This window comes from Homarus americanus, unplaced genomic scaffold, assembly GCF_018991925.1.
Source record: "Homarus americanus isolate GMGI-L3 unplaced genomic scaffold, GMGI_Hamer_2.0 scaffold51859, whole genome shotgun sequence".
NCBI lineage: Eukaryota > Metazoa > Arthropoda > Malacostraca > Decapoda > Nephropidae > Homarus > Homarus americanus.
The window spans coordinates 2,852,303-2,874,374 of NW_024711292.1; the positions used below are offsets into that span (position 1 = coordinate 2,852,303).

The 22,072-nt window shown below is 37.6% G+C and overlaps 1 protein-coding gene and 1 long non-coding RNA gene across 2 annotated transcripts in view; one reads left to right on the top strand and one right to left on the bottom strand.

The window, feature by feature from the left end:
- The window catches only part of LOC121872041 (lysine-specific demethylase 6A-like), a 28,587-nt gene extending 15,005 nt beyond the window's left edge, over positions 1-13,582 (top strand). Inside the window, exons 3-10 of the mRNA XM_042374735.1 lie at positions 915-1,269; positions 3,177-5,337; positions 5,770-5,906; positions 7,562-7,680; positions 7,939-8,149; positions 8,678-8,810; positions 10,396-10,557; positions 10,855-13,582. Coding sequence (XP_042230669.1) covers positions 915-1,269; positions 3,177-5,337; positions 5,770-5,906; positions 7,562-7,680; positions 7,939-8,149; positions 8,678-8,810; positions 10,396-10,557; positions 10,855-10,929 — 3,353 coding nt within the window. The 3' untranslated portion in view covers positions 10,930-13,582. The remainder of the gene's footprint in view (positions 1-914; positions 1,270-3,176; positions 5,338-5,769; positions 5,907-7,561; positions 7,681-7,938; positions 8,150-8,677; positions 8,811-10,395; positions 10,558-10,854) is intronic.
- Positions 6,362-21,209, bottom strand: LOC121872125. Its single transcript, XR_006090045.1, has 2 exons — positions 20,668-21,209; positions 6,362-7,029 (listed from the first exon to the last, which is right to left on the bottom strand). It is a non-coding gene; the product is annotated as an uncharacterized LOC121872125 (long non-coding RNA).
- Between the last annotated feature and the right edge of the window lie 863 nt (positions 21,210-22,072).

Here is a 22,072-nt window from a genome sequence, read left to right on the forward strand (position 1 = left end):
GAAGATCTAAATCGTTCATAACACATCGCAAACCATCGGAAAAAACAAAGTCTGCATATCTAAGTACAGGGATGACCAAAATTTAAAATTTACCCAATATAGCCTATCTCAAATCTAAACATCCAAATACTTATGGTAGTTAAAGTAAAATATTACCCATTAATTAATATAAATGATGATGTATCCCAGTGGTTCATTAGTGAATCATCAAAACAATAACAGCACTATGTTGTCATGTTTACCTAGCATCAGCCATTCTCAAAACAAAGTCCAGACAATGTCATTACTTCTAAATTGACTTGTATCTCCGTGACAGCTGAGCTGGTGTGAACATGGGAATTTTTTTTTTCCATAAGAACATAAGAATGGAGGAAACTGCAGCAGGCCTATTGGCCCATACTGGGCAGTCCCATTTACACCCAACCCCTATCGCTCATATATCCATCCAACCTATGTTTGAAGCAGTTATTCACGGCACATTTCTTCTGACGAAATGTCCATGACTTAGACCATAAAAAAAATCGCCCTTAAAACTTACCTGAATGTGGCATTTGTGGTCTAAAGAGGCCACCTTTGTACTACCTCCAACTGCAGCGGTGAGTTTGATAGAGAGTGTCGTCTGCTGGGAAACTAGTGACGTCATTGTAAATGGTAGCCCTGTTTCTAGAGAAATAAACTTATCTCTACTATTATAGCAGGACTTTAAACTGTTTTTTACAAATTATACATACCGTATCACTCTACGAACATGGAAGAGTGTATTTCTTCTGTTACCCAGAACCGTCAACTCGTCCATTATTAGACATTGAAAGTTCTGTACTGTACTATATTTGTTAAAGCATACCATACACATCACAAAGACTGATTATATTTCCATATATGAATTTTATGCTTACATTATTGTTTTCTTCCAGTCCAGTTCCATGTAGCTCACCTGTATGAGCTTCAAAACAAGCACAGAGCTGCTCGGGAAGCATATGAGAACTTGCTAAAAGAATCGGACCTTCCCAATCATCTCCGTGCAGATATACAACGTCAGCTAGGATGGATGTACCATACTGTTGAAAGTTTGGGAGAGAAATCGTACAGAGAAAACACTGCCTTACAGTATCTTCAAAAGTCTATTGAGGCTGACCCCAAAAGTGGACAGAGCCTGTACCTGCTTGGTCGTTGTTACTCTGCCCTTGGAAAAGTTCATGATGCATTTATTGCTTACAGAAATTCAGTTGACAAGTGTGAGGGCAATGCAGACACTTGGTGTTCAATAGGGTAAGTGGACATTTATTTGCCTCTTATACCAAGGGATTAGTTATTCATAGAGAACTTTAATACGGTTTAGATTTACTGTACTGAGAGACGTTTCAAAACTTTTTCTTGTCTGAAATCTTTCATCTTTTGAAGCTATCATTTTTTATCAGTAATCAGCGATATACAAATAAAATGAAAGGAGAAACACTGTAGTTTACCACAGCCATGGCGATACTGTACAGTACTAGAACATCATACTGTGTTAGGAGACCTTGATAGAAATAAAGAATTTGGATATACCCTACATACATGAGTCATTTAAAGATTGTAACCATATGCTACAAAAAGTTTTAAAAAATTTATACATTTAAATGAGATAAGGTTAAAGAAAAAGATAAAGTAGTTATTGACAGATGGTGAGTAAGAGGGAGACTTGTGACTTCAGATGCTCATGTATACTGTAATGGTTAGTGGGAGTGTATCAATATACTGTATTAAGAAATGTAACAGTGTTGAGAGTAAGGGGTAAAATGTATGGCCATGGATTATGGAATTTGAAGGAGCATGGTAAAGGGGAAAGAAGGATTTCTGAAGTGGCCGGGCCAACTGAAACAATTGATCCTGCTTTATCTTAGTGACAGTTCCTTTCTTCTTTTAGTGATGGGTTAAGTGAGTGCTTATTTTGAGAGAACTGTACTTGTTTTTATAGTTCTATGATATCCAAATCGATGACTTGTTTGCCTTTTGTGTAGGGAAATGTATACAGTATGTATAATTATTGGCCTTTGTGTCAAAATTTTAACTATAAAAGAAGAGAGAGAATTTAAATGTATCAAACATCATTAAGGTGCTTTTACATATTTTAATGTTTTTTAGCAGAACTGTGTAAAAGATAAGGACATAAGATATTGGTATTCAAAATTCAATCAATAAAAAGTAGGGTTTAACCCTTCTGGTCCATTAAAGGTTTTATAAAGTACTGTAGTTTAAAAAAAAAAGTTTTGGCCAAAGGTATTGTGCAGTGGTTTCATAGTCATTATCAATCCTTCACACTTGTTGGCATCCCCTTGCATTATCAGAGACTGCCCAATGACTTTCCTCATTGTTTTCCAGTCCATTAAATCTTGCTCAGTCAAATGATTGTTTATGTTCAATTGATCAATGTTCAACTTATATAAATTTAGTGTAGAATATGAATAATCTTTGCATTTTGTAGTAAGAACCCCCCTCCCCCCAAAAAAGCATTAGAAAATAACCAAAATACTCTAGTTGTTTAAAGTATGGGTATTTTCTGCAGTGAAATTATAATATCTGGAGGTAGAACCATATTCACATTTCATGAATACTATTATACTACAAAAGAACATCATATTGTTGCACTATGAAAGTTGGGCATAAAAAAGCTTTCTTTACAGCCACAAAAAGTTAAACTTACAGTGCTTGGCCAATCTTTCTTTAACAGTAATATTATTTTTCTTAAATAATCATGACAGATGAGAATAATAATATAATAGATGTATGAATAATGAAGAATATCACAGTGAAGATTGAATAATTGATCTTTCTAACTCCATCTGAATATGCAGTAACACCTGTTTTGAATCATTTATGGTGGCAGATGGAAATGGGGTCATTTCATCATTGGAAGACACTATTCTGTCTTCAGGAAATTTTAAATGTACAATGACATCATACAACTAGCCTAAACACATATTTTATAGAGTATTGTAGGTGGAGAGAAGCTTAACCAACAAATTGTGAACTCTGCATTAATGAAGATATACTATGCTCATCTGATATATATGCATGCACACTGTGTATGCCCATACAAGGTATACTTTTAGCTACTGTAATATGATAAAGCTCTCATTCTAATGTTTGTGGTAAAAATGCTGTTGATATATTATTATTATTATTATTTTTTACAGAGTGTTATACCAGCAACAAAATCAGCCAATTGATGCATTACAAGCATATATTTGTGCAGTGCAATATGACAAAGGGCACACTGCAGCATGGACTAATCTAGGCATACTATATGAAACGTGCAATCAACCACGTGATGCTCTAGCCTGCTATATGAATGCAACACGTGGTAGCAACAAACCTGTAAACCCCAACCTTGCGCCACGCATAAAATTTCTCCAGCAGCAACTGGCAAATGCTCCCATGCCGAGTGCAATTAACAAGCCTCGGCAACTGCTGAGCATTGAGGAGGCCTGGAACCTACCTGTCACAACAGACATGTCCAACAGGCAGCAACAGAGCCAGAGCCAGCAGGTGTCTGGTCAGCAAAGGGCACTAGGTGCTGGGGCTAGCAGTTTCCAAAAGTATGGCCAACAGTTTGGACCTACTGGGTCCACAGGACCACCACCACCATATCCAGCCCCAGGTAATGATGCCAAGCGGTTCAAACCTGATTTGGCTGGAGATCAGCAGCGACCGCACTTCTACCTCAATCAACAACAAATGCAGGTGTTGCATTATCAGCAACAGAACCAAGCAAACTTAACTCCACAGCAACAACAACAACTTCAACAGTTACAACAGAACTACCGTCTCATGCAACAGCACCAGATGAAAATGCATCAACAACAGCAGTTACAACAACAACAGCAGCAACAACAACAGACAGGTGTGCAGGGTCCACAAGTATCCCCAAGCCTTGCTCAGCCTCCTGGTTTTGTTCAAGGTGGTCAAATGGCTCGTCCAGGACAACCAACTGGTGTTACAAGCTATACACAACCAGCAACAAATGGTGTAAACAGAGGATTTGTTACCCAGAGACCTCAGACACCAACTACCAATTACGGTCAGACTAATCAGGCCTATTCACAACCCTCATCTACTGGTGGATACATTACCCAAACTCCATCATATACTAATGGAGGAGTTCCAACAACTTCTGCTAGTTATGGTTTCAATAATGGCTACAATAACAGTAACTTGAATGAGGCATTACCCAAAGACCTGAGTGGCATTACACCAGAGACCACAGTTAGTGATCAAGAACTCCAGGAGCTAAAGGAGCTTATTAGCCAAAGGGAATTTACCACATCACTTGCAGAAGATTTATTAAATCGCTTAGCGCAGGGGGAAGATGTAATTGATGAGTTAGCAAAGGCAAGTGATGTTGGCCCAGAAGTAGTCTTGCCTAATACCCAGTTCTCCACAACAGCCACCTCTCCATCCACAACATCTGCCCCAACCACTGCATCTGCTTCTGCTACGTTACAGTCTGGAGTTGCATATATCAAGCAAGAAATGACCGATAATAAGCTGACAACTCAAAGCATTTTGTCTGAAACTAAACCTCGTTTGAGCAATATGAGGCTTTGTGAAATTAAAGTTGAGCCAACAACTGAACCTGTATTCTCAATCACCATGAATAGTTCTGATATCATCGGTGGATGTAAAGGTCGAGGAGCCAGTGCCCGAAACTCGAGTATGATATCGGATAAACAGTTACCCCCAGCATTGCCAGAACCTCCAAAAGTAAAGCTGAATAAAGAACAGCTTCTACCTAATACACCTTCAGTACTTTTAGACAACAAAAAGCTAGCTTTCTCACCGCAATTGCAAGAATTCTGTCTACAGCATCCAATAGCTGTTGTGAGAGGTTTAGCCTCTGCACTTAAATTAGATTTGGGTCTTTTTTCTACTAAAACTTTAGTTGAAGTAAATCCAGAACATACAGTTGAAGTTCGAACTCAAATGAAGCAAGATGCGGACGAAAACCTTGATTTAGGAACTGAAACTAAAATTTGGCCTTGTGCCAGTCATCGTTCCCATACCACGGTCGCCAAATATGCCCAATATCAGGCATCCAGTTTCCAGGAGAGCTTAAAAGAAGAACAGGATCGTATTGCAGCAGGTGCACCAAAGACTGATGATTCTAAAAAGAAGAAAACCCAAAAAATGATAAAGTTTGGCACAAATGTTGACTTATCTGATGAAAAGAAGTGGCGAGCACAATTACAAGAATTGATGAAGTTACCAGCATTTGCACGTGTTGTCTCTGCAGGAAACATGTTGTCACATGTTGGGCACTCAATCCTTGGCATGAACACTGTACAGCTTTATATGAAGGTAAACATTTGCAAGTTAATAATTTTTTGGTGAAATTGTATCATGATAAGATATAAAATGTTCTGCATGTTGTTATTGAAGGATTATTAATGAAACACTTCAAAACATACCATACTTCAACATCAGCTGATTTGGCTGAGGTCACAGGGGATCTATAAGGCCTCCTGGTTGGTGGACCAGTCGGTTGAAGACACCAGGACGGTCCATATGTTTTATAATTTTGGAGACATTGATTCAATTAATTTCTTCACTTTAAAGTAAAATACAGTATTGCTTTTTTATCATATTGTAATTTGTTTGGAATTGAATTAATACAAGCCAATCATTTGGATTTTTTTACCAAACTTTTTAATCAGCATTTGGTACTTATTGACAGCCTGTATAAAGTAGGAAAATAATCTGTAGTGCTAATTTACGAATCATGATTTCCAGGTTCCTGGTTCAAGAACACCAGGTCACCAAGAAAATAATAATTTTTGCTCCATAAATATCAATATTGGACCAGGAGATTGTGAGTGGTTTGGTGTCCCTGATGCTTATTGGGGAGTTATTGCCAACCTTTGTGATAGGTAAGTTATTTTTTATTCCCTTTTCAGATGTTGAAGGGGCTGTTTATGTAAAATTATTTCATCTTGATAAATTTTCAATTTTGTAAAATCAGAAAAATGTTTAATTCTTAAGTAAGATATTTTAACCCTCCTGATCATGGAATTTCACTATAAAAAAATGATAATAGTAATAGACAGGTGCTCCTCTATTTATGAACTACAGTAGTTATGTTTCTGAGGCATGTTCATAAGTCCAACTTTTGTATGTACCAAACACACTGTACAGTATTGTAAAACATGAATAATTTAAGGATGGACAGTACAGCTATAGCCCAGTAATAAATATAGCATGCACATTACTGGAGCTTATATTAATTTTGTAGGTAACTGTGTTTAGGACTCGCAGTTCAAACAGTACGGTAAATTGGGGTTATTGGGTCAGTTTTTTTTTTTAAGATTACAAAAAAGACATGCTGTACAATTCTGAGTTTTATATCAACATTGAGTAAGATCGTGCTGGAGCTGTGCATGATATAAAGGAAATCAAAATATCTTTCACAGTAAATGAACAAGACACTAAGTAAGATCTGGGCCCATTTCCCCCACAAAATGGGGCTAATGGGACTAGAGGTCAAAATATGTGTTTTAAAGTAGCAAATATGAAACAAATGGTTCCAGAAAAACATAAAATATGTTACAGTAGAATATTTTTAATTCCGTAAGCTATAAATAAGGTTTAGTATAACAGGAAACACACAATAATCTTTTCTGATAGTTGGCTTTGTTAATTTCTTAATAATGTCTTCAGTTTCATAAATACAGGTGTCCCCCTATTTACAATGTGGTTAGGTTCCTGAAAAGCCCATCACAGGTCAAAATATCATAAATCAAGAGCATTATAATGTGGGGTTCAATGAGATACATCCTCAGCCAGTCGAATACCCACATGCATCACTGAAAAAAAAAATCGTTCCCTAATAATATGCCTCCAACACAAACAACACTCGTCATATCATTAAGAACTCTTGAAGGTGGGGTGTCTCCTGCTGCTTCAGTGTCACGCTTCACTTCCAGAGACACAGTTTTCCTGGGTGCCTTGGCCTTCCCAGACATTTTCTAAGTTATACTGCTCACTGTACAGACACTGAAACAGAGCAAATGTACTTGTCACAAAAACAGAGCAAATGATGATAACTATTGCGGTCGACATTGCTCACATCATGTTCACAACAACAGCTACAAAGCACTTTACAGTCAGTCAATAAAACAGAATACAATGTCACTGTACAGCAAGGTGAAAAAAAATCGATGATAAATAACACCAATACCTGTAATACCTTGGAATGGTAACTACTGTATATGTTTGCATGAACACATTACGCATACATACTATCATGCTTCTGAATGCACAGGTGTATAGCTGTACTTTCTCTCTGTTTAGTTATTACTTAAATGTGTATAAATGGTGTAAGTGAAACAATACATAAATGGTTCAGAATTTAATGGGAAGTTTCAATAAATTGTATGCAGCAGTAGAGAAGGGAGATATAAATTACCTTTTCCTCTTTTTTTTTAGGATTTTTCATAACAAGACCTTGTTGCAAAAGTTGCTTTCCACATTATGAAAAGTTGTTATTCACCAAACTAATACTATATATATTTTGCTCTTCATACAGAAATGGAACAAATTATCTTCATGGATCATGGTGGCCAGATTTACAAGAGCTGTATGAAGAAAATGTTCCTGTGTATCGTTTTCATCAGAAACCAGGAGACATGGTCTGGGTTAATTCAGGTAAGTGCAAGTCTTTGTCAGTTCCTCTTCTTTCCTAAATTGTATTCACCCTTACCATCTTAAGTATGTTTCTCCTTTTGTTCCTGTTTTTAATTGAGATATCTCTTGTTGAAGGATATGGTATACTAATTTCAAATTAATACCATCACATCTTTTGTTCAGTGTTTTGTTGATTATGTGTACTATAGTTTTCTTCAAAAATGCTCTTCTGCTTTTTTTTGTCATGTCACCTAATGTGACTTGCTGTGTTCTCTGTAGGGTGTGTTCACTGGGTCCAAGCTGTAGGTTGGTGCAACAACATTGCCTGGAATGTGGGACCTCTTACTGCACGCCAATATTCTTTGGCATTGGAGCGCTATGAGTGGAATAAACTACAGAGCTTCAAGTCCATTGTGCCTCTCATTCATCTCTCTTGGAATTTGGCCAGAAATATCAAAGTTTCTGATCCCAAGCTCTTTGAATCAATCAAGTAAGTCATAGCATACTGTGGTAGTTGTTTTGAATATACTGTACAATATTTATTTGACTGATATGTTGTGTTAACTTCTATGATGGAATGAAACCAAGTAATATCAGAGTCAAGATCTTCTGTCAGCCACAGAATTACACCTAGATTTAGAGTTCCTATAATATTACTGTCATTCATGTTTATCTGCATAATTTATTTAAACTCATCATACATTTCAAAGAAGCTAAATAAAACTAAATTGTAAACATTTTGCATTCACTATTGTCTTTTGAAATTAAGATGTTATGTAGGAGTGAAGAAAAACCCAATTCTCAAATGTCATAATACTTTTCCTTGCTAATTTTGTTAGTTTTGCCTCAGCTGAAACACTTCATTCTTGCATAGACCTTTCCACTCATCATTCTAATATTTTCATATATTCTCTACTCATTCCAGTACATGCTACAGTACTTACTCACAAATAATATATACAATCTACATCATGTAAAGTTTGTAACAAGATGTATTAATTGAGATTTTCTCTTGTAGGGGCTGTCTAATGCGTTCACTTCGTCAAGTCTGCTTATCTTTAGATTTTGTCAAGATGTGTGGCTTGGATATTAAGTTCCATGGACGCACTCGCACTGATGCATCTCACTACTGTGGTGTTTGTGAGATTGAGGTTAGTAGAAGATAATTTGAATACAGTGGAATCTGAATAAAGTGTTAGTGTTTTCATCACAGTCAACTGAATCATGGCAGTTTTATTGGGAAATTTTTTTCAATCGCCACATAACTAGATTCATAAATTTTTTTATGACTTGGAAAAAATGCAGCATTTTCACTACTTGTAGGAAATATGATATGGCATAAAAGATTTGTAATCAGTTTACTCATCCCTCAATTTGCAGTCTCACAGTTGCTTGGTCCCTTTTTAACTCCAAAAATTTTCAGTTTTCGGGGAATAGGATAGTATAATTAACAGTTACATTTCAAATCTTGTCAAGGATCACTAAGAAGCCAGTTCAAGCTAGAGAGTGATGTACTGTACTCTGTAAATACCACTTCACAGTGTTCTTTAAAAATAACTCACAATAATCCAATCATTCCAAAAGATAAGCATGGAAATTAATTTATTTTCTAATTCCATGTTTCACTGCTGTAGATAAAGCAGAAAGTATTATACTATCTCTCAAGCAACTGGAGTCGTAAAAAACAACTTAAAATGGCAAAGTCTAGATGTAATTCATGTTGTGCAGCTTCTGGATCTATTATCTATATATTTGGTAAAGGAAATTTGTTAGTATTAGATAGGACTACTGTACCAATTTTTTTTACAACATAGGATTAACTCAAAACATTCTAATTTGATCCTATATAATTTATGTGGATAAAGGATTTTATGAGGGGAAATAGTACAGTACAGTTGTCACAATTATGGGTATGAAAAGTAATATTTTATTTCAATACCTTTTACAATTAAAGTGATAAAACCAAAATCTTTTTAAGATGCTTGTTACTAGACTATACAGTACATGACTTCCATAATATATCATGGCATTTTAGGTATATGTAAAAAGTGTTACTGTATTAAATACCTTAAACAACTTAAAGTAATGAATCAAAGATTGTCACCATACCTGACAGTGACCATTGAAACTTTCATGCATTTCCACCACAACTTGGTGTTGCGAGTGGCATACTTGGTATACATGAACCCAGAATAACGAAGGATTGGAAGCTATTCCATTTTATTCATTGTTAAATCTATTTATTATAATGAAGTTCCCGATAACGAAGTGGATTTCATGAACATATCCGCTTCATTGCGAGTGGTATACTGTATACATCCACTTTATCTCACATTGCACAAGGGACTCGGGAACCTTAAAAAAAAATCTTCTGTAGCTCTGAAGTATTCTAGAATCTAGAACCTTGTGTACATCTATTAATATTTTAAATAAAAAAAAAACTGAATTTCCTGAAAATATATCTTAAGTTTGATAATTTTACTTTTAACTAATTTATTAAGAGTTTAAATAAGTCAATGTGGCTGTTGTTTTGAACAGTTGTGCCTCCCTGTTCATCTGTATGTCTGAATAACGGATTCCGTCCGATTAACATCATTGCTGTGGCTTAATTTGTCCGATACTAGGGTTTTTACTGTATAATTGTGTGTACCTTTGTCCTGTAATTCCTGTTCATCTTCAGATTTTTATTCAATCAAACTTTTATAAGAGACTATTTTTTAATTTTAAATTTTACAGGTATTTAATGTGCTTTTTGTCAAAGAACAAGAGAGACGACACGTGGTACACTGCATTGACTGTGCACGGCGTCAAGCCCCCCGCCTTGAAGGCTTTGTTGTGTTGGAGGAATACCATATGAATGACCTTTGCCAGGTTTATGACAACTTTGTTTTGCACTCAGTAAGTATGATAATGAAAGTTTGTTATATTATCCAAAACATTGCTATAATGGTAAATATTTCAAAGGTGAAAACAATCCTTGTGAGATAATATCTGATATCACTTCACTGTTGCTTGACTATATGAGCAATGTGTTAAATACACAGTAGTTGTAAACTACCTAAATTATTGTACTACATCAGTTGTAGTTTTGCAGTAAGGTTATAATTATATTATTTATTTTAAAGGAAAAGAGGATTGATACTGTTGATTTTCCTCATTCCGTGCTATCCACTAGTTCATTATTATTAATTTCAGGTTCAGGGACAGACGTTACCAGGCCAAGCACCAACCCCACCCCCTACCTCCTCAACTCCAACCCCCCTTACGTGACCTAGCCCAGTCCTAGTGGCCACTCCATTGTGTTCATTGTGACAAGGGGTGGTTCCTAGCCACACAGGATATATCTCTTGTGAAGAATATGACTGTCTATGCTCTACCTGTACTGTGCCAGCATTCGTACATGGGTGGAGAAGCACATCTACAAGAGACGGCAAATGTTAGTGAGCAGCAGTGTGTTACTGTAGAAAGACAAAGTGATTTGCTGCAAGTAGCATTAAGTTATTAATAAGAATTTACGTCACTGCCAGTGCACCTTCCAGAGGCCTTTTCTATTATTGACTCCTTGTAGTCACGGTGGCCGTATTTTTCACACCCTAATTCTTGGAAGTTATTGCAGTGAAAAAATGGGCATTATGAAAAAATGCTGCCGAGACATTGAGTGAATGGAGAAAATGTGTGAACTGTGTGATTGTTGAAAAGAAGCACCTAGAAAGTGTGCTTTATGTGCTGCCACTCTCCAAGGCATAATGATAATGATCTCATAGAACTCAAGGACACAGGGAAGCAAGCATCGCTGACATTTGGAGAGTGTTTTGGGCATGTTTGTGTGTGTGTGTGGTGGTTCAATGATGGACTTGCAATTGTGCCAGGACTAAAGCGCAGGAACCACCATGTCATTTCCTCATGGTAATAATAGTGGTTGCCAAGATGGTTAACAGCCAGTGCTGAATTAGCTGTAGTCGGGGTAGTAGAAATTGCGTGTGGTTGATGGTATGGTACTACCCAGTCTTAATTTATTAGCCTTGCCTACGCATTATGTTCTCCTTCCAAGTTACCAGCCAAAGGGACTGGCCTTAGTTGTAGTTACAGGTGTGTGTGCATTAAAAGGTTTCAAATCACTGCCACAAGAAGTGAGTGTTTTATCTTGTGATAATCTTAACTGCCACAAAATCTACCACTTTGCAAATTCTCACTTAGAGCTTACCCATCTTAAATCTTTCCACATGCATTGTTCTGGATGCTTTGTGATCAGCAGTTTTGTTATGTACAGATACATATATTTTTACTGAATGATTTGGTTACATTAAATAACTCAGTTATAGTATCCCAGCAAGAACCCTAACTCATTATGTCCGTCCATCCCAGTGCATCTTGAAGGAATGACAGATGTATGGACAGATTTTCCTGTTATTGTTTTATTAGTGTTGTCTTCCCCCATCCCTACAGTATTTTACAAATTTATCCATGTGTGTGGTTCAGAATCACTAATCCCATATTTTGGGATTTTTTTGAATGAATGTGCAACTCTAAAATGTTGGGCAGTATGATAATTTTATAGTCATTTCCTTTCTATAGTTGCTGTTTGTTATTTATTTTTTATTTTTTTTTATTGTTGACCTTTCTTTCTTTGTTATCAGTTCTGAATTAACAGATATTTTAGTTTTGACAATTGCTATGCATTTTAAATTGCATTCAGATGTATTTGTTTCCAATTAAGGCTCATGTCAGGTGGAAATGGTGAGCAGTAGGCCCTTCAGACAATATTTTTGGAAATTCTGGAGAAACATAAAGTATGGCAAACTGAGTGCTCAACAAATTGTACCTGAAATGGGCGTGCCTAAGGAAATAAGTTCCACACTAAAGATTTATTATGTCGATGCTGTTGACCGCAAGTCCTTACGATGCCCTCGCATTGTGGAAGGCTGAACAAATAATGTGAGCTCTGAGCTGAGAACTCTTGAACAATATCCATACCAGAAGGCTGTGCACCAAGGATTGAGTCCTTAAACCTCACTTGAGTTCTAGCAATTTCACTTAATTATGAACTTAGTATTGACTGTAGCACATACTGAGTCACCAACAAGCTACACAGTACAAGACAGCTTGCTATTTTTCAAGTGCTGTCTAAGGATTTAGTTCATAACTTCCTCTCCACTCCTCCCTATTGATTCACCCCAAACTTCTTTATTCTGAACTTGTATCATGTATAGTTTTTCATGTGACACATTCTAGTTTGTCCTCAGTATTACACATGGAACATATTCATGCTTTTATAACGAATTCATCTCTCCTTTGTAAGAAAAGTATATATATATTAAAAAAAAAAGGTGTCAGTCACATCAAATTTTCAGCCATGCAGTAGTAAATAGAAATTATGAACTGTATGTTGCTGTAATAAGGGCTTTTTCTATTAGCAGTTTTGTAAATCCAGCACTGTATTGCCTACAGTTAATTTTTATTTATGTTATTTAAAACGTATGGAGTTCTATCTGTATGTAATGTAAAAAGAACACCCTAAGTCTATTCTTCCTCCTCGTGTATGTAAGGTGTTGTCCTGCTCACCTACTAGATGAGCTCGTATACATTTGTACAATTTTGGGAGTAGGGATTTTTTGGCAAAACAGTGGATGTAGTTAATGAGGTGTGGGTGGAGTGGAACATGTTTTAACGATTATTGGGTAGGAGCAGCATGACACTACTACAAACTTTAAAGTGTTTTGCCTAAAGCTCTGAAACATATTAAACCATATCATTGATTTCCATATAAATTCTCATTTTTTGTCACAACTAAATCCATTGTTAGTGACGCAAGCTAATTGGTTAATGAGAGCTTCTCCGCTCACACCTGTTTCAGGGATCTGTGTTGACCTTGTGTCCAATACTGTACAGAGTAAGTCTGCTAATAAAGCCTAACTCACTGGAATGTTGAAGTTTTATTTTTTATTCTGGCCACTAGATAGATAGATATTTTTATTGACCACAAATTATGAATACAGATTTTACACTAAACTTTTACATAAAATGGTCCAAATGCTTTAAAACACCAAACATTAATTAAAGTTCACTGATTCAACCATTAACACAAAAAAAAACATGAAAACCACGAGTAAATAAAGAAAAAAAAACTACAAGTAAAATAAAATAAAACACAAAAAGTTCTGGGTAATGGTATGTCCCTGTGACTTCTAACTACTGTATATACATGAAGTATTAGATGTACTGTACTGCACAACAAAGTTTCATACTTCGTTCTTTCATAAAGCAAATTTACAAAATTTTAAATACTATATTGATGGTGTATATCTATTGTTCAGGGGCACTCTTCAACATCATGCCATTCAGACTGAATAACACCACATGAACACAATCTCTTCATATGGGCAGACGGCCCCTGCCTCGTCTGTTCCAGCGCCCCTCGTCTACAGTGAGGGAATGGGCACTCACTCATTCGTGTCCAAGATACTCATTATAGCTCATTCACCTCTATCTTTGTATTATAGAGTGCATGAATATCAAATCTGGATTGATAGTCTTGTATAATTGTACTGTTTGAGTTTGACAGTTTCTGTTTCAGAGTGTAAAGCTATTTGAACATCATCAATATCATTAAATAAAAGATCGCATACATATAGTGACGTGGGCGTATTAAAACTTGATAAAACATTAATAGTATGGGCAAGTGGATCGTCTACCATTTCACTTCTTCCCGTCCATAACCTCAAGAAAATTTACGCTGCTTAGCTATTATGAGGGCACGCAACGGAATATAATCAAGTTCCACCATGCATAAATCATTGCTGGTCGGTTTCCTGACACCTAATAACTGTTTAATACACCACATGTAAAGTTTATTCACAGGCGTAAAGTTGCCATTTAACTACGATTCACAACCATATAACAAGGCGGACGTCAATGCTACATGAAATACCCTTTTCTTGACATAAAAGGGGATATCATTGTTCTTGTTTACAAATGCAACAAACTTTAGTGGACTACATTTTATCAAGTACAATTTGAATGATTGCGACTTTTCCATCATGTGGTGGACAACACAGTACAGTATAGAAATTAGTGTACAATACTCTAAAGAGTTAGGTGCCATATGGATGCTAATTGGCTTGGTTTATTAACATCAATTGTTGTATATCCAGCTTTTATATTTACAATAATTCCATTTTTATTAATTAATAGTTATGATAATGTGACTTAGTAAATAATAAACAAATTTAATATGGAGTTGGGCTTGGTCAAATTTAGCCTACTAGAGACAGCAACTGGGGAATTCATTAACTCACAGGAGACCGCAACTTCACAAACAGGATGTGGGGTGATTTTTTCGGCCATTTTACAGAAAAAGAGTGTCTTACATGCCGTATAATATAGTACGGTAGGTACCTGTACTTTATAGAATTAAAAGAAAATAGCCAAGTGCTTAAAAGTGAATTTGCTCTCAATGGGGTATTACTGAACAACTGTATGCCTGGAACATTGTAAGAAAAGACTAGGGATTCTCCAGTAATTAATTTCTGACAAGTAAAAACAACCAACATTTGAAAACTTTGTGTACAGTGACCCCTCGGTTAACGAACTCAATCCGTTCCAGAAGGTCGTTCGTTAACCGAAACCATTGTTTCAATGGGTTTTTGGGTAATTGGCTCCAGCTCACCGAAAATTTCCTAAACTCAACAAAAATGGTAGAAAAGTTCACTTACTTTGAGGTGTGTATGTAGAAGGCTCCTGGATGATGATGATGGGATTTAGAATGGGGGTGGAGAAGGAAGAAGAGAAGGCATTGGGGTGGAAGAGAAGTCACCCCATGGTGCCATTTCACCCATAAAATTTTAGCTCTCTTGGTGTAATTCAAGATTATTTTCTTTAAATCAACACTGCACTGCATTATATATTGTCAATATGTAAAATATATTTCAAAATGACCAATAATTTGCTTGGAAACACAGAAAAATAAGCGTTTAGTTGAAGAGAGTCTCAAGCAAGATGTTACCTCCAGTGAAAACAGAGAGAGACTAACGCCTGTTTGCTGTATTAAGAGGCTGGATGCCGCGCATTAAACTAGTCACTTTACCTTCAATTATGTTCAATAATTGTTAAAATGACAAAAAAATTTAATATTAAACTTTTAAAATTATTGAATAGTATAAACTAAATGATATTTACTAAAATAGTAAGGAATTTAAGCCCTAGAACCGATTAATGTATTGGCGGACTGATACTAAAGCTGGTTGCCCGGTCAGTGCAAGCGAAAACATGTTGAGGTCGGTTCGTAAGAAATTCGTTAACCGAATTTTTGTTCGTTAACCGAATTGAAGATCCTTATGGAAGGCAGTTCGTTAAACGAGGGGTCACTGTATAGGATAGACATTAAAGTCTGATTATAAAATACTCCATAAATTTATAAAGTAATAAATTGATATATTAGGTAGGTTTATACTAAACAAAAACAGCTCGTAAAGTAATCCCACACCAACCATTGGTTTACCAATTGCAGTTACAGTACAGTTTGATTATCCAGGAGTACATGTGCTTTGGAATTGCCAAGACGTATAGTTGTTATATGTGTGAAGCAGATACGAACCTACCGTTACTCTGATAGGCCCAGATCTTATGTGTGTTGCGTATGGTCTCCTGCCAAAAAATTCAATTTTGGGGAAATATGCAAGTAATATCCCTGATATCTGGAATCTTTGATTCCCAGAACTTTCCAATAATACAGTTGCAGAAATGTGTTCCTACTCCCCCTGTGGTAACCCATGTCTCCAAATGGCCAACCTATATGACCTAGTCCTACAGTATAGCAAACCTATCCTCCAATCACGCCCATCGTTACACGACCAATACCCATTAATTCATAAATAGTGATACTGTACTACTATTGTGACGTTGCTTTTGGAGACACGGGTTACCGCAGGGGGTGCAGGAACACATTTCAGCAGCTGTACCTGGAAAATAACAGATAAAATTCCCAAAAGCTTACTCGGTTCCAGATATTCAAATAAATTTCTGAGCGATTGCATTATGTGCCAAGAGCATGGGTGGGCTTTGCTGCTTGGAGAACTGCTTGGAGTCATAGGCTCTAAGTGCTCGTGCACTGTGATTGGCTACTACTGTACTGTCATGACTGTCAGGGATGCCTGTGGTAGGTAAACATTGGTTTGGAAATAGAGTAGTGGATAAATGAAACAAGTTACCATACAGTACATCATCATTAACTCGAATATACTGGATAGCTTCAAACAGGTTGGATGGATGTATGAACAATAGGGGTTGGGTGTAAATGGGACTGCCCAGTTTGGGCCAATAGGCCTGCTGCAGTTTCCTCCATTCTTATGTCTTATCTCAAACTCTATGTGCACTTAGTTCATTGTCTGCTGCCACTGTACAAGCTTGTTTGCTCACTTGCTGCTGTTTTTACATACAATCTGTTGCTCAGTACTGTAACAGGATACAACCAGCCAAGAATACTGTTAAAGCAGAATTAAGACAGGAAAAGTGATTACTGTAGTTACATGAACCATACATAAAGTGTGAAGTACCATATATAGCAGTGAATAGTATATGCCTACTGTTAGTACTGTAGGATGTGTGTAGACTGTAGAGGATGCATGTACACAGTATATAGCATGTGTACAATCCCTCCTTCATGGAGGGAAAAGAGTGACAACAACACCTTCTACAGTAGATGGTACAGGACGAAGGCAGGCCATCCTGTATCATAATATCACCATTTGGTCTTCATCACAAGCTAACAGCATCTGCTGATGAGTGCAGTATAGTGTACAGTACAGTAGTATATTTTGATTAACTATACTGTACCAGCACAGTAAAGTTTTCATAAACGAATACAACACTGTGATTGGACAACTGTAGTTAAGCCTCACGGCTAGTATTCAAGCTAGTTGAAGGCATGAAGCTGCCTAACTGCTCACCCCTAGCCTGCACTGCGTCACCTCAGTTACCCCGAGAGATTAGAATGCCTGCAACTGCCTAGCTTATACTAAAGATGGGCAAGCGGCAACCTAAATGAAGTTTATAAACATCTCAGTGAGCACTACTCCATCAAGTGTCCATACCTGGAGCTGCCAGACGCCCGTCCCACAAGGGGTCACAGCTCAAGGTTAATGAAGCCACACGTCCAGAAAATTCTGCAGGCAAACTTTTTGGGAGTGAAAATTGTTAACTCTTGGAACAATCTGCCAGAGTTTTGCAACAGCACCGAGTGTGAGTTCATTCAAGATCAGACATGACCAATATTGGAGCAAGTACAATCTGTAACCCGTGCATGCCCATTACAGTACAGTATGTGAAAAAAGCCATTATCCCGGTCTTGATTGAATTATATTGGCTTCCAATTAAAGCAAGGATAGAGTTCAAACTCTGTCAAATGACTTCTAAGACACTAATGTTTGATGAGACTAAGTATCGGGCCAACCTACTAATTTCACTGACTTCACATTATGAAATGATTTTGCTTAGTAGTGATGGTCTTTCAAGCCTTGAGGTGCCTTGAGCAGTAGGGGAATGTTCTTTTCCTGCTCGATCCTTTTCCTACTCAGTACAGCACCCAGATAATACAATTGGTTGTTTGTATTCATGAAGCAGCTAACTACTGTGTAGGCCTTTAAGAAATAACTTAAGGCCTTTCTTTTTTCAAGATTTATGATCCTGAACAGGTAGGTGATGGGGAATGGACGAGTTGACGGTCGAAATTTTTTCGTAAGATGGCAGGTCAATGGGTAAAGAAAATACTTAAATTCACTATGGTAATGATATTTTTTAAATAAATTCAGGCAAAAAGTGTCAAAAATAAGGGTTAAAGTTGATAAAAAAAAAAAAGCCACGTGACTGCGAAAAGCTCTGTGATTGGTTGTGACATCACTGGTTAGGGTGAGCTTGTAGCGTACTGTTGTGGTAGGTTGTCAAATTCTCTTTATATGGCCTCACAACGTACGTACATGTAATAGGTATATTTAACACTCAGGATTGAGGTAGAATAGAAACTCACAATGCATTTTCTGTATATATATATATATATATATATATATATATATATATATATATATATATATATATATATATATATATATATATATATATATATATATATATATATATATATATATATATATATATATATATATATATATATTGTTGTACAGTGCAGTGCTAAGGAGTTACTAGGTCAGGAGAAGCTTGCTCAGAGATCCTGTTGGGCGAGGAGCTTTCTGAGGGAGAGGGTTGGTGTGGAGCTGTTCAGAGATCTTGCTGGTCCAGTCGCAGAGTGTAGAATGACTTCCCCATCCAGCCGGTCCCGTATTTATATGATTCTGTACCATCAGGAATCGAGGCGCACGTAGCGCGAGAGCCAATCACGGGGGAGAACGCGAAAGGTGTGAAACTCTTTGATCCTGAGCTTGAGGTGGAAGGTTAAGACTAGGTCGGCGATCGTACCCCTACGTCCGCTCTATAGACCTAGTCTCGGCGTAAAGGGTGCTTGTGGTAGAAGCGGTACCGCTCTTGCCTCGCAAGCAAGATGTCACGGGTTCGATTCCTGGGCAAGCGGAAGTTGTTTGGACACTCTTCCTAGCCCCCTTGGTCCCTGTTCACCTAGCAGTAAAGTAGGTACCTGTTGTAAATCGAAAGGTTGCGAATTCGTATTCAGGGAAAGTTGTTGGAGCTTCTAAACTTGAACTAACACAATCCGGAGGAGTGGTGACCCGAGGATCACACACCCAACACAGACAAAACCAAATACGTGTGCTATGCGCTAACCAAATGAACGCAGTCGTGTAAAGCCACGACACTGTCTCTCCCAGTACAATTCCCTTCCTAACCTCCTGCTCCTTCCTCTGTCATCTTCCCCGCTCTGACTTTCGCTACCAACAACTTTTTGGAGCTTCTAAACTTGAACTGTACGCTGATTGGCTGGTAGGCGCGCGGCCGGAGCTCAGTTGGTAGTTGTAGGGGAGAGGATCCACTACAAGCTTCCCAGCGGGAGGCCAGCTGTAGTTGTCCATCCTTCTCGGCTGATCGGCTGTCTATAGATATTATTCAATAATTAATTGTTCTTTACTGTGCAACACAGTTATACTATTTTGAATATATAAATATTACTATGCACATAAACTAATTAAATGGATATTAGCTGCCCATACAACAAATTTCATAGTATAAACATTCCAAACAATAATGGTATTATTTTGGTTTTTGGTCATCTGGGGAACCTTAAAATTCTAACTATGGGATTAAGTATTTTAAACAATAAGACACGTTATCTCTACAGGATTTCTGTCGCAAAACATTTTCAATCGCACAAGAAAATACAGATCATAGGTTAGGTTAGGTAAGGTTATGAAGAGTTATAAGGTTAGCTTAACATACATTGGTAAGGGGGTGGTAACTCAAAACTAGTGATTTCCGATAGAAATGAAGATCTAAATCGTTCATAACACATCGCAAAGCATCAGAAAAAAAAGTCTGCATGTCTAAGTACAGGGATGACCAAAACTTAAAATATACCCAATATAGCCTATCTCAAATCTAAACATCAAAATACTGATGGTAGTTGAAGTAAAATTTTAACCATTAATTAATATAAATGATGATGTATCCCAGTGGTTCATTAGTGAATCAAAACAATAACAGCACAATGTTGTCATGTTTACCTAGCATCAGGCAATCTCAATTTCAATACTTCTAAATTTACTCGCTTCTCCATCTAGTACTGATATACTATGTAAGTTCACTGAAAAAAGATAAAGTCTACCAGGTAAGAGAACATGACAGCTAAGCTGGGGTGAACATGGGAGTTTTTTTAAGTCCCAAAGAAGATAGGAATGAGAAAACTGCAGCGGGCCTATTGGCCCATTTGCACCCAACCCCTATCGCTCATATATCCATCCAACCTGTGTTTGAAGCTGCTCTTCACGACACATTTATTCACTTACGAAATGTCCATGACTTAAACACAAAAAAAACACCCTTAAAACTTACCTGAACGTGGCACTTGGGGCCTGAAGAAGCCATCCTTTCAACTACTTCCCTGCAGTCAGCGGGGAGTGTGGAACTAGTGACGTCATTGCAAATGGCGGCCCTGTTTCTAGAGATATAAACTTACCTCGACTATTATAGCAGGACTTTAAACTTTTAATACAAATTATATATACCGTATCACTCTACGAACGTGGCAGAGTGTATTTCTTGTGTTTGCCCAGAATCGTCAACTCGTCCATTACAGGGTTTAGGAAGTCGAACTGTCACTTTTTGTGATATTTTATTGTAAAGTCGTATTTCAGTGCTACTATAGTATCGGTCTATTGGGTTGGAGTTGGTCTTCTGGTATATTTACACTCGCGTCTATTAACCCAACCTAACCTAACTTAACTAAATCTAATATATCATAACTGAACCTAACTTAACCTATTTTAGCCTAACCTACAGTGTAAAGATCCTGGTAGACACAACTCCAGCTCTTTTACTTTTATCCTCTTCGCCACTGATTGTTAGCCGCTTGGGCGATCGGTCACGTCTCTGTCACGCACTGTTGGCAAGTACTGGGCATGCACCGGCTCCTGAATGTACTCGGTACCGTCACAACACTCTCTGGTAGATTGTTCCAAGAGTTCACAACTCTCAGTCCGAAAAAGTTTGCCCTCACAGTTTTCTGGACTTGCGGCTTCTTCAATCTTGAGCTGTGACCCCTTGTGGGACGAGCGTCCGCCAGCTCCAAGTAAGGACACTCGACTGAGTAGTGCCCCCTGAGATGCTTATACATAATACACCTCAGTTAGGTCGCCCACTCACCCCTTGCCCGTCTGTAGTATAAGCAAGGCAAGTTCAGGCGCTCCAATCTCTCAGGGTAGCTGAGGTGCCGAAGCGCAGGCACCAGTCTGGTGGCCCTCCTTTGAACATTTTCAACCAACTGACAGTCCCTGGTATATCTCGGGGACCAGACGGGGTGACAGTACTCCAGATGGGGAAGCACTTCACTCTTTAAAAGAGTTACGAGGGACGGGGCCGTCTAGATATCTTAACGACCTTCTTGTAAGACCTACTAACTTATTTGCCCGATTTACCTTCAAATCGCAATGACCCGAGAACTTCAGCTTATTGTCAACATACACACCTAGGTCCTTCTTACATTGTCTCAAATAGTGCAGTTTCTTCATCCCGTTGGGACATAAGATACGCTCCTTACCGTTGGTACGCCCCAGGTGCATCCTCTTACACTTTGTGACATCGCTGCAGCCATTTCTTCGACCATTCTTGGAGCTCACAGAGATCCTTCTGCAGTTCTTCGCAGTCTGTTTGGTTCTTCATTTCCCGAAATAACTTGGCGTCGGTAGACCGCATATTATAGTAGCACCAGCTCGGTAGACCACATACTACAGTAGCATCT